Genomic DNA, 12,659 nt, shown 5'->3' with positions numbered 1-12,659 from the left:
CGCACTTGTAGCACACCTGAACTAGTCTAGTCGGCTTTGAAAAGGAACTGGATAAGTTTATCACTGAAGGGGCACTTTCTCTCTATTGAAGGTAGGGGTTCCCAGTTGACAGGAACATGCTTTTCTCTTGAGTCCCAGCCTATACTCCCAGTTCTGTGACCCGTGCGATGTTCTGCACTTCCTCCAGTGCCTCTCCTGACAGTACGGAGATTAGAATTGTTCAGTTCTCCAGGTTCATGTAACTTTGTTGGTTTTCAATTCGAAGGTAGATTTTTGGTGTTGGGAACAGAAGCTCGCCCTACACTTTTTTCAAAATTGTTCTTCCATTTGAAAGGAGAATAATTTCTCTCCACTTGACTGAAATTACAAATCCCTGGTACCGTCTTGAGTAAGAGACAGGCCGCAATTACTCAGAGCGAGATTTGATCGATGTTTAACACAATTGAGAGTTTTGACCCAGTGGCTGGGGTGGGGGACTATGTGTTCACACTGGCAAGAGGTTAGCAATCAGAGGGCACAACTTTAAGATAATTGGCTGAAGAAATGTTGAGGGATTGTGAGAATTTTCAATTATTATTTGGAATGCGTTGCTGAAAGGGTGGTGGAAAGAGGACCAGCAGTAGTTTTCAAAAGGCGATTGGATATGTGTAAGCCTAGCCTGCTGGTTCCTGTACAAAGCTTTTCAATGAGTCCCCAGCTCTTCCATTTCCTTGTAAACTCAAGACAATAGGCCAAACGGCAAACATTCTACTCGATTGTGGTGCTATTTCCTCTTTGCAGCTCAGAAGGTATTGTATCTTGGTGGGATGTGGGGAGCAGGCTTTGGTTGGTTGGGCACGAGGCCACACTATATCTAAAATGTCATGTGCCTGATTGACCAGGAGTTGGCCTTTTCTTAACCATTTGCTCTTGCGCGGGTCTTGTGCTGTTTTCGAGTATCTGCTCATCACCCAAAACTGACATTGCTCAATAACCCTTGCAGTGGCGGCGAGAAAGTTGAAGATTTTGTGGCGGTCGGAGGCCTCGGACTAAGACGAAGACGTGACTGTGTTCTGCGAAGGGACAGGAGAGATGGCCGGTGGCAGCTCTTGCTTTTCAGTCTTCAACTTTGTGATCGTGACACTAGTGCAGCTCGCACAGGCCAGCGACTGGAATACAGTGCCTCGCAAGACAGTGAGCCACAGTGGTAAGTAGTCATCTCTCTCTCTCTCTCTCTCTCTCTGCATCCATTTTTTTTGTAAACCTTGGGAGGTGATCTCGTTCTAGGTGAATAAACTGGTGGTTTGGGCATCTGGGTTAGAAACTCAACTTGAACAAATCCAAGAAGCTGAGGCACTCGATGCAATACTTCAGCAAAGGTTATAAACAAGAGTGAGGATGACCTCAGAATCCTACAGTGCAGGAGGCCATTTGGCCCATCGAGTCTGCACCAACAACAATCCCACCCAGATCCTATCCCCATGACCCATGTATTTTAGCTCGTCCCCCTGACACTAAGGGGCAATTTAGCATGGCCAGTCCACCTAACCCACACATCTTTGGAGTGTGGGAGGAAACCCACGCAGACACAGGGAGAATGTACAAACTCCACACAGTCAACTGAAGCCGGAATTGGACCCGGGGCTCTGCTGCTGTGAGGTAGTAGTGTTAACCACTGTGCCACCGTGCTGCCCTGCCACCCTAAATTATTTGAGGTTGTGCTCCAGACCTGGATTTTAAAAACCTGTTGTTGTCGGGTGCAGTTAAGTGTGACTGAGTAAGAAGTTTAACAACACCAGGTTAAAGTCCAACAGGTTTATTTGGTAGCAAAAGCCACATAAGCTTTCGGAGCTCCAAGCCCCTTCTTCAGGTGAGTGGGAATTCTGTTCACAAACAGAGCATATAAAGACACAGACTCAATTTACATGAATAATGGTTGGAATGCGAATACTTACAGCTAATCAAATCTTTAAGATACAAAGATGTGTCTTGTCTGGAGACAATACACATCTTTTTAGCCTGTCTTGATGCTCTCTCCACTCACGTTCTTTGTATCTTAAAGACTTGATTAGCTGTAAGTATTCGCATTCCAACCATTATTCATGTAAATTGAGTTTGTGTCTTTATATGCCCTGTTTGTGAACAGAATTCCCACTCACCTGAAGAAGGGGCTTGGAGCTCCGAAAACTTGTGTGGCTTTTGCTACCAAATAAACCTGTTGGACTTTAACTTGGTGTTGTTAAACTTCTTAGTGTGTTTACCCCAGTCCAACGCCGGCATCTCCGCAAGTGTGACTGAGGCAGTGTTCTGGAATCCCATGAGTTGGAGAACCATACAATCTCTACGTTTCAGAATAAGGCCATCCGGCCCATCGAGTCATCACTGACTCTCCATAAGACCATCCCACCCAGGCCCTCCACCCTATCCCTGTAACCCCGCGCATTTACCATAGCTAATCCACCTAACTTGCACATCTTCAGACTGTGGGAGGCAACCAGTGCACCTGGAGGCAACCCACGCAGACACGGGGACAACATGCAGACTCCACCCAAGACCAGAATAGAACCCGGGTCCCTGGAGCTGTGAGGCAGCAATACTAACCACTGTGCTGCTGCTGAGATAGAGTGTAGGAAGCTCTGATTCCAACATGGGTAAGGATGCCTATAATGTGGAACATTGTGGGGGTTCAGAAAAGCACTGGCCAGTGCATCAATAAATGAGAGGCAAGAATGTGGGTTAGAGGGAAGAAAATGAAACCAATCTTGGGATGTGTAGCCTTGTAGCCGGGTGTCTGGAAATAAAAGAGGTTTCGGCGAAAATGTGACAGTGATATCCTGCAAGAATATCCTTGGATATGAGAGTAAGTTTCCGGTCTTGCTTTTACTTGGGCTTTTTCCTGAGTCATTGAGAAAGAAAATGTGGTCTTGGGCACAGTGGTCAAAATGGGAGCCCTTGAAAGCACTCAGATTGGAGAAAGAAAGGGAAGATGAGTGGGACCGACCATCTGAATATGTTGTTACACATTGGAGGCATGAAGGGGTAAAGTAAAAGTTAAAAGGAGCTTAACTGTATCCCCCTCCTCCAGTGAAATGGTTGCTACCTTTGATGAAGTGTCAGTCATGAACGGCATTCGCTCCCTTGTGCTGTCTCCTATGGGACTTGTGTTGCTGCCTTCAGTCACTGATGTCATCCTCAGTCAGAGTGTGTGGGGTGGGTGTGTGGGGTGGGAAAGGGGTGGAGTTATGCTGTCAGACAGTGTGGGAGAACTCAATTAACCAGGCATAATTTGAACGCAATCACACCAGGATCCTACTGGGTAACGGAGAGTATCTGCGGGCAGGAATTCGGCTCCCCCGACACGTCTAACTCAGCAGCTGCAATTAGCGCTCGCTGATTTTTAAAGAATGAGTGAGTGATTTTTACCAAACAGTGCAGTAAATATTGCAACACTGATGTGAAGTCCTCTCAAGATGGGGTATGGCTGCCAAGCTCAGCACACTGAATCTCCTGCCAAGTGGTATTCCCTTGCCTTGTACCTTACAGCAACCCGGTTCTGGAACCTTTTTACGCTCTGTGTTGGTGAAATATTTTGGTTCACCCTTTGCATCCCAACAGTATGGAGAAATGGCCATGACTTGTCTTTGTGTGGCTTGTTCCCTTCTCATAAGACATCAGAGCAGAATTAGGCAATTTGGCCCATCGCGTCCATTCTGCCATTCGACCATGGCTGATATTTTCCTCACCCCCATTTTCCTGCCTTCTCCCCATGACCCTTCAACCCATTACCAATTAAAAATCTGCTTAACTCACTAAATTTACTCACTGTCCCAGCATCCACCGCACTTTGGGGGAGCGAATTCCACAGATTCACAACCCTTTGGGAGAAGTAGTTTCCCCTCAACTCTGTTTTAAATTTGCTGCCCCTTATCCTAAGACTGTGACCTCTCATCCTAGAATGTCCCACAAGAGGAAGCATCCGCTCCACATCTACTTTATCCAAACCTTTTATCATCTTGTAAATCTCTATTTGATCTCCCCTCATTCTTCTAAATTCCAGAGAGTGTCGGCCTAAACTGTTCAATCTCTTCATACGACAAACCCCTCATCTCTGGAATCAATCTAGTGAACCTCCTCTGAACTTCCTCCAATGCCACCACTTCTTTCCTCCAATAAGGGGACCGAAACTGTGCACAATACTCCAGGTGCAGCCTCACCAATGCCTTGTATAGTTACAACAATACTTCCTCACCTTTTGTATTCTATTCCTTTAGCTTCTCTTTCCACTTCATGTTAAGCTCCCTGTCATGTGAAAATGCCCCTGTACGTACAAGCTGGCTTCTGAGGGTCGCTTAGCAAATGACCATGTTGTTGACAACTGATTGTTGGCCCATTGGAGAAATTGTCGCTGTGCCAGCCGGTGTGATGGTCTTACCATTTAAGATGGCAGCCATGGTGCCAGCTCGCCATTATACCGAGGAAGCAAAGGCCTAGTGGTATTATTGCCAGGCTAGATTAGCCCAAAAACTCAGCTCATGTTATGGGGACCAGGGTTCAAATCCCGCCACGGTAGATGGTGGAATTTGAATTTAATTTTTTTTTTTTAAATCTGGAATTAAGAATCTACTGGTGACCATGAAAGCATTGTCGATTTGTCAGAAAAACCCATCTGGTTCACTAATGTCCTTGCCCGGTCTGGCCTACATGCGAGTCCAGAGTCACAGCAATGTGTTGACTCTCAACTGCCCTCAGGCAAACCGGGATGGGCGATAAATGCTGGCCCAGCCAATGATGCCCATGTCCCATGAAGGAATAAAAAAATATGATGGAGCCCAGCTGGACATGGTTCCTCATTCCGTTGGGCTGGTTTTGAGCATCTCCCAATTGCCCTCACCCCCAACCCCACTTGAGTTATCAATTCATCTGATTGGCTCTGTAACCCAAGATATGGCCTGTTTGTTTTGCAAATACTTTGGTTGTCCCTCAGCCCGCAATGTCCGAGACGGCAGTCGCCATGTTGTGCCAACCCTAACTCTTCTCTTTGAGCTTCATCTGCAGGCTCCTTAACTGGCTGAACATGCGGATTTCCTGGATGAATCTCGCTTTGCTGAGATTGACGACCTTCTCCCCTCTGGTACTGTCCCCTTCCCTTCAGCTCTGCTGTCATTCCCCCACTGCTCTTTAATAAATATTACAAGATGCCCTTGACCCCTCCCGCCACCTCCCACCCAGCACTCCTTCTCAACTATCATCCCATCGCAACCTCCCATTCGTTGAACCTTCTGTGAACTCCAGATCTGTGCTATGTCTTTTCCCCACAAAGCCTCCCATTTGCATTCCTCCAATTGGATTCCTGCTGCTGCCCTTCAGTGACCTTGAAATGGGTCCAGCCATACAGCAAATGGTTGGAACTCGAGAACAAAAAAAAGTATAGCACAGGAACAGGCCCTCTGGCCCTCCAAACCTGTGCCGATCATGATGCCCTAACTAAACTTAAACCCCTTCTGTCTGTACTCAGTCCGTATCCCTCTATTCCCTCCCTATTCATGGACCCATCCAGATACCTCTTAAATGTTGCTAATGTGCCTGCTTCCAGCACCTCCCCTGGTAGCATATTCCAGGCACCCACCACCCTCTGCGTGGAAAAACTTCCCCCGCGCATCTCCCTTAAACTTTCCCCCTCTTGCCTTGAACCTGTGCCCCCTTGTAATTGACACTTCCACCCTGGGAAAAAAACCTCTGACTATCCACCCTGTCCGTGCCTCTCATAATTTTGTAGACCTTGAGCAGGTTTGGTAGCATCTGTAGAGAGAGAGAGAAAAACAAGAAATTATGTTTTGAGTCCGGTGTGTCCTCTTTGCAACTCAAAATGGAGGTTGGCACTTGACGGAGGTTGCAAGGCTTTTCCCCCTCTGAACTCTGCACCCCTGTGCTCGGCAACCAGTCCGTGCTCTGTGCGCACTGTTTCAGTTGAACGCAGATCCTTTTTCATATCTAATCTTCGGACCGTTGGAAATTATAGAGAGTCTCTGCCAATAATTATCTGCTATAATTAGAGCAGAGAATATAATTTCCTGTACACTCAAATGGTAACTGGATATCTGCTATCCAGCGTTTGTGGATTGGAGAGCAGTGGGGTGTATTTTGGCCTTGTGTTTGGTTGTTTGTCCAGCCCGAGTTGGAGTTGGTCTGCTGGGCTTGGTTTGGTGAGTGAGCTTCTGGTTAGGTTTCTGGGACAAATTCTTCACTTTTCTTTCAGAAAAATTCCTGAAACTCTGAATGCGCACGCACGCACGCCGCACGCACACACACACACCTTTGCATAGGAGTCCATTTGATCCATCATATCTGTGCCAGCCCTTTTGAGAGAGCTTTACTCCTCCCTTCTTCTCTTGTACCACACGGTGTTTGAAACCTTGGCATCATTTCCAGTTTGCCCCACACGTGCAGCCTCAGAAGCACCACTTCTCACACACCAATACAAAGTCAGTCGGAGGCAAGGGAGCTTTCAGGGCCAGTGATTTTTATTTCATTGAAGGGGAAGTCCTGATTGCGTCACCACCTGCCTGACCCTGGGACCTTTGCTTGGAAGAATTGGACACACATTGTGTGTTGTGCTGTTAATGAAGTTGCATGTGCTATTAATAAAAAGAACTCTATGCATGTTATCATTGTGAATGGCACTGCTCAACACTGACACTCAAAGGAAGCTAGGGATTTGATTTGATTTATTATTGTCACGTGTATTAGTATACAATGAAAAGTATTGTTTCTTGCGTGCTATACAGACTGTATGCCACTCAGTGAAGGAAAGGAGAGGGTGCAGAATGTACTGTTAAAGTCATAGCTAGAATGTATAGAAAGATCAACTTGATGGAGGTAGGTCCATTCAAAAGTCTGATGGCAGCAGGGAAGAAGCTGTTCTCGATTGTTTGTCCAGCTCGAGTTGGAGTTGGTCTGCTTGGTTTGGTGATCTGCTGGTGCAGATGGGAAGAAGGGTCAAGGTATGAGAATTATGTGGACTAGGTTTGTAATCATTGGAATGTAAAAGGTTAATGGGTAAGTTAGTTGAGCTTGTCAGGGTATATAGAGAGAGAGAGAAAAACCTGTTCCAGGAAGTGTGGGTTAAAGGGACATTACTTCTCGACCATTCTGGAGAGAATTTAATAGTTTTTCACAGAAAGTGCGTGAGAATGGTGGAATTCACCAACCAAGAGCAGTAGGTGCTACCTTGTAAATCTGGGATTGGTCGAGCTCGGCAAGCCAGGGCAGGTAAATCATGCTCTGATCTCTGACTCACAGAGCAGGGACTTGAGGGGCTGAACACCCTCTTGTTTCCCTGACTCTCCAGTAGAAATTGCACGTGAGGACGTGATTTTGCTTTGGCCCTCCACACTGTTAGGAAGTCACTTTTTTGGGATCACCATAATGGCTCTTGGGTGGGGTGCTGGAGAGGTCTGAGACTCGGACATTTACGTGAGTGGGAGTCTGTAAACAGGGTCAGTGCTGTGGAGTGGGGTCAGCAGGGAAAGCTAAACCATTTGTTGAGTTTTTTTTCCTGTGCCTTGGTTGCACTGTGGGAGCTGAAAGGTTTAACCAGGGTTCCAGGTGTGATTCCCTCCCGGAATACTGGTCAGTATTTTGGCTGGGTTTCCTGATTTCCCGGAGGTGTCTTGCCCACAGGGAATTCACTGGAGCTGGGATCGGCCTTGATTGAGGGGTCTCGGAGGGAAAGGTTTTGCTTCCTCTCCCTCTGCACTCTAGTCAGTACTGGGCTTCAGGTGACAGGGTCGTCTTCTTAGCAGAACTCTAAAGAAAGACTGCACCTCGCCAGGAAGAATTCACAAAAACTGACTAACAGTTTCAGAAAGCTGATAAAGTTTATTTATTCATCACAAGTAAGGCTTACATTAACACTGCAACGAAGTTACTGTGAAATTCCCCTAGTCGCCACACTCCAGCGCCTGTTCGGGTCAGTGCACCCTAACCAGCACGTCTTTCAGACCGTGGGAGGAAACCGGAGCACCCGGAGGAAACCCACGCAGACACGGGGAGAACGTGCAGACTCCACACAGACAGTGACCCAAACCGGGAATTGAACCCGGGTCCCTGTTGCTGTGAGGCAGCAGTGCTAACCACTGTGCCGCTCACACACATTCTCAACAGCCCTGAACGTAGATAATGACATGCAGTGACATTGAATACAGTGGCTTGCCACCTCTACCAGGCCAGAACAGTGGATGCAGAGTGTACACGAGAAGGATGCTGATCCCTCTGCGTGTGTGCGTCGTTCTTGCTCGCTCGCTCACTCTCTTTCCCCCACCCCACACACACTCCAAGTCCTTACCTGTTAGACTGGATTGAAAGTGGACGTGAGCCGTGAGAACAGCCATCTGACCTCCTGGCAATGTCAGCGCAAATATTACCACCCACTGGTCGCAGTGACATTCATCCCTCCTGTAAGCAGGAGCCGGGACTGGTGTTAATTTCCTGTCATTGAGGATAAGCTCGAAACCCCGCACTCACAGGTGGTTGGCAAGCACAGCCATGTCCTTCCTATAACACGGCCACACACTGGCCCAGGGTTGTACGTTCCCCCGAGTTAGCAAACATCTGCTTCCTGTCAAAGCAGACCAGCACTATCACAAGTCGACTATTGTAACAAAAGAAAACAACTGTGTGTGTCTTTTGTGGCCCCCAATAGCTGACGAGCGAGATTTCTGTGCTGCCCTGGGGATGTGGCTCCACTGGTACCATAAGAACATAAGAAATAGGAGCAGGAGTAGGCCATCTGGCCCTTCGAGCCTGCCCTGCCATTCAACAAGATCATGGCTGATCTGAAGCGAATCAGTTCCACTTACCCGCCTGCTCCCCATATCCCCTAATTCCCTTATCGATCAGAAAACTATCTACCCGTGATTTAAACCAAGGTGAGCAAATTATTCTCATCTGGTGTCAGCAAGAGGAGTGGTTACTCAGTCCTAATCCAATTCATCCCACTTCCCTGATCTTTCCTCAAAGCGCTTCTTTCTGAAATATTTGCCCAATTCCTTTTCGGCAGTTAGTGAATTTGCTTCTGTCACCCATTGCAGGTTGTAGTTTGGATCTTGCTCGCTGTCTCAAAATCAAAATATTTCTCCTTGTTGCCTTTGATTCTCTATCCAGAGAGCCAGGTGTGGGCTGCTAAGACTATCGGGCATGTCCCACTGCAGTTCAGGGTCACAAATGGGACTCTCCTTTTCTCTCAAAGCAAACCAGTGCCAGTATTGTGGCAGCACTGTCAGTGATACTTGCTCTGAATCATAGAATCCCTCCCAGTGCAGAAGGAGGCCATTCGGCCCATCGAGCCTGCACCGACCACAATCCCACCCAGGCCCTATCCCCATAACCCCACATATTTACCCTGTTAATCTCCCTGACACTAGGGTTAATTTAGTACGGCCAATCCACCTAACCAGCACGTCTTTGGACTGTGGGAGGAAACCGGAGCACCCAGAGGAAACCCACGCAGACAGAGGGGAGAATGTGCAAACTCCACACACAGCGACCCAAGCCAGAAATCGAACCCGGGTCCCTGACTCTCTGAGGCAGCAGTACTAACCGCCAACTGTATCATTTAGATTCTGGCCCTATTTTTCACCCACATTTTTTTAGAGTAATATCCAACTTTTGTTTATAAACTGCTGGGGAAGGAACCAAAGTTTGGCACGCAAGCAACTTAAAACTGCTTGAGAGAGAGTTTGAGGGCTGAAATTGTGATTCGAGGAGATGCTGTGGCCAAAAATGTCTGTGAATTGAGGAGAACCAGAGGGGGAGCTTTTGAATCAACTCTGATCCTTCTTGCCTTTAATGTGTCTAAAGTTAGAGTTTTTGTGTTGGATGAGAAACTGTTTCAGATATATGGTACTGACTATTTTTGAAAAAGGGAAGGGGGAAACTCTTGACTGTGAAATGAGGGATGTTTGGGAGAGGATGGTGTAGTGATTCAGCCATGGCACTGTGAGTGTGTAGTGTGTGGTCTAATGACAGATTGAAATCATCAACCAAAGGATGAATGGCTTTAGATGATGAGTGGAGGAGGAGGTTATTGATACGAGGAAGGAACAGAGTGTGGGAGAGCCCCTTGGGAATGGGAACATCAGATGCACTGTCAATGACAGCGCACAGATGGAGCAATAGGAGGGGAAAGATGATGAAGGCAATATGCTGGTGGTGTTTGGAAACGACTGAAGCCAGATGAAAGGTTTGTGAACATTGCAAAACAATGGGAGATGACTCATCAAACGGTTCGAGAGACGTGCGGCAACGAAGCAAGATTATCAGGAAGATGATCATGTCAAACTCCTCTCCTCCTCTTCAAATGCTCCTCGCAACCGACTTGTGTGACCATGCCAATGTCTCTCAACGGGACCTGGTTGCTCCAGTGTAGCAACTTTGGGCTTTCTGCTGGTTCGGTGCTTCATCATTGCCCATTGTTTTTTTTTGGTCGCAACTCGTCAGGCATTGGACCACCATCACAAAATCCTGATGTACAGCCAAGCGTGGGTGGTTTGAAGGGGGTAGCTGTGGTTTGCTTTCTCCAGGGTGACCGGAACATCTGTGATCGGAACATTTTTGAAAGAGGTTGACTGTGAGAGGAAAGAGAAGAGCAAGTTCAAGCCACATACTTCAAGGGAGAGATCAGAGAGGATTTCGTGGTGCCTTGGAGACAGAGGATTCGAGAGGGGAAAGGAAACATGCTGTTCGTTCACTCTCCTCCCAGGATGGTCCAGATGAGAACGAGAGCAAGAGACGTGACCTGAAAGGTCGGGCTTCTCTTGAAGGAGATATGACGACTTGTCATCAGATCGGCAAGGAGCTCCGAGCAGCTCTGCAAGGCCTGTTTGGCCAGGAACTGCAAAGGGAGCAGCAGGAAGATTGCAGGCTGCACATTTCTATTCCCTGCAAAGGACTTGGCTTGACTGCTCTGTCTGTCTTGGCCAGTAGTGTGCCTTTGTGGCAGGGCAGTGAGGATGGTCCAGCCATTGCCAACGTGTACATGTTGGTTTGGCATCTTCCTGCTGTATGAGTGACATAAAAACAACTGAATAATAGTCCAAACCAGTGAGAGCAGGTTTGTAACACAAGCAGAGACTGCCAGTCAGGTTTCTAAACTGTAACATCATACACAGCATGCAGAGTTCCTCGAGGGAAATAATATTTCCTGTTTCCATTATGGGAGGGTGGAGATTAATAATAGAAATGGGTGCGGAAGCCGAGGACTTTAGAAGAAAAACAGTTGTATGCATTCAAATTTTCTCTTGCATTTTGCTGTTTATGGAATTTGTTCTTGCTATTGTAAAATATTTTGATCAGCTGTAGCACAGGGTTAGAGTGAAGCTTCCTCTACCCTGTCCCCATCAATCACGGTAAGGAGTCCAACCATCAATCACTCCCAGGGCAGGTACAGCACGGGGTTAGATACAGAGTAAAGCTCCCTCTACACCGTCCCCATCAAACACTCCCAGGACAGGGACAGCACGGGGTCAGATACAGAGTAAAGCTCCCTTTACACTGTCCCCATCAAACACTCCCAGGACAGGTACAGCACGGGGTTAGATACAGAGTAAAGGTCCCTCTACACTGTCCCCCATCAAACACTCCCAGGACAGGTACAGCACGGGGTTAGATACAGAGTAAAACTCCCTCTACACTGTCCCCATCAAACACTCCCAGGACAGGTACAGCACGGGGTTAGATACAGAGTAAAGCTCCCTCTACACTGTCCCCATCAAACACTCCCAGGACAGGTACAGCACGGGGTTAGATACAGAGTAAAGCTCCCTCTACACTGTCCCCATCAAACACTCCCAGGACAGGTACAGCACGGGGTTAGATACAGAGTAAAGCTCCCTCTACACCTGTCCCCATCAAACACTCCCAGGACAGATGGATTGAAACTTTCTTCACAGAATGCCAGGAGGTCTTGTTGCCTTGGTTTGATTGGTGTGTTTTTGAGGGCACCTTGTGCATGAAGAAGAGGAATCGTAAGATTTATTTTCCCGTGCTGTTTGACTGAAGCTTAAATCGTTCAGACTGAGTCCAGTTGGCTCCTGCTTTGTGAAGACTGGATTGATCAGGTTCCAGGCATGTTCCGCAGAAGGCTTCAGTTGACCTGCAATGGAGGAACAGGGGACATCATTTAATTCACTCCCATACCCTGCCCTCGGCTTTCACAAGTCAAATTTGATCAGGCAGCCAATCTGCGTTTCACCTGCCCCCCCGCCCCCCCCCCCAAAAGCTCATTCTGCTTCTTATTCCAGAGGCTTTCCCCAACATTTCATGCACAATGATGGAGTAACAGCTGTCGTCTGTTTGAATACACCATAGTGCCATTTTTATGACGGGGAATAGTCAAGTTGGCCAAAGGCAGTCTGTGTGTGTTTCCACTACTGGGTCGTAATAAGAACAAAGTTACAGCACAGAACAGGCCCTTCGGCCCTCCAAGCCTGCACCGACCACGCTGCCCGACTGAACTAAAACCCCCTGCACTTCCGGGGACCGTATCCTTCTAATGCTGCTAGTGTTTTATTGATGTGTGGGTTAGGTTGATTGGCCATGCTAAATTGACCCTACTGTCAGGAGGATTAGCAGGGGAAATATATGGGGTTATGGGAATAGGGCCTGGGGTGGGATTGTGGTCA

The 12,659-nt window shown here is 47.6% G+C and overlaps 1 protein-coding gene across 1 annotated transcript in view; it reads left to right on the top strand.

The window, feature by feature from the left end:
* The window catches only part of sema4c (sema domain, immunoglobulin domain (Ig), transmembrane domain (TM) and short cytoplasmic domain, (semaphorin) 4C), a 96,717-nt gene that overhangs the window by 22,038 nt on the left and 62,020 nt on the right, over positions 1 to 12,659 (top strand). The window contains exon 2 of the mRNA XM_078239545.1: positions 983 to 1,186. Coding sequence (XP_078095671.1) covers positions 1,072 to 1,186 — 115 coding nt within the window. The 5' untranslated portion in view covers positions 983 to 1,071. The remainder of the gene's footprint in view (positions 1 to 982; positions 1,187 to 12,659) is intronic.

Source organism: Mustelus asterias, chromosome 22 (genome assembly GCF_964213995.1).
Source record: "Mustelus asterias chromosome 22, sMusAst1.hap1.1, whole genome shotgun sequence".
NCBI classification, from domain to species: Eukaryota; Metazoa; Chordata; class Chondrichthyes; order Carcharhiniformes; family Triakidae; genus Mustelus; species Mustelus asterias.
Note: the sequence above shows the minus strand (reverse complement) of the source record. Positions and strands in the feature narration are given on the sequence as shown.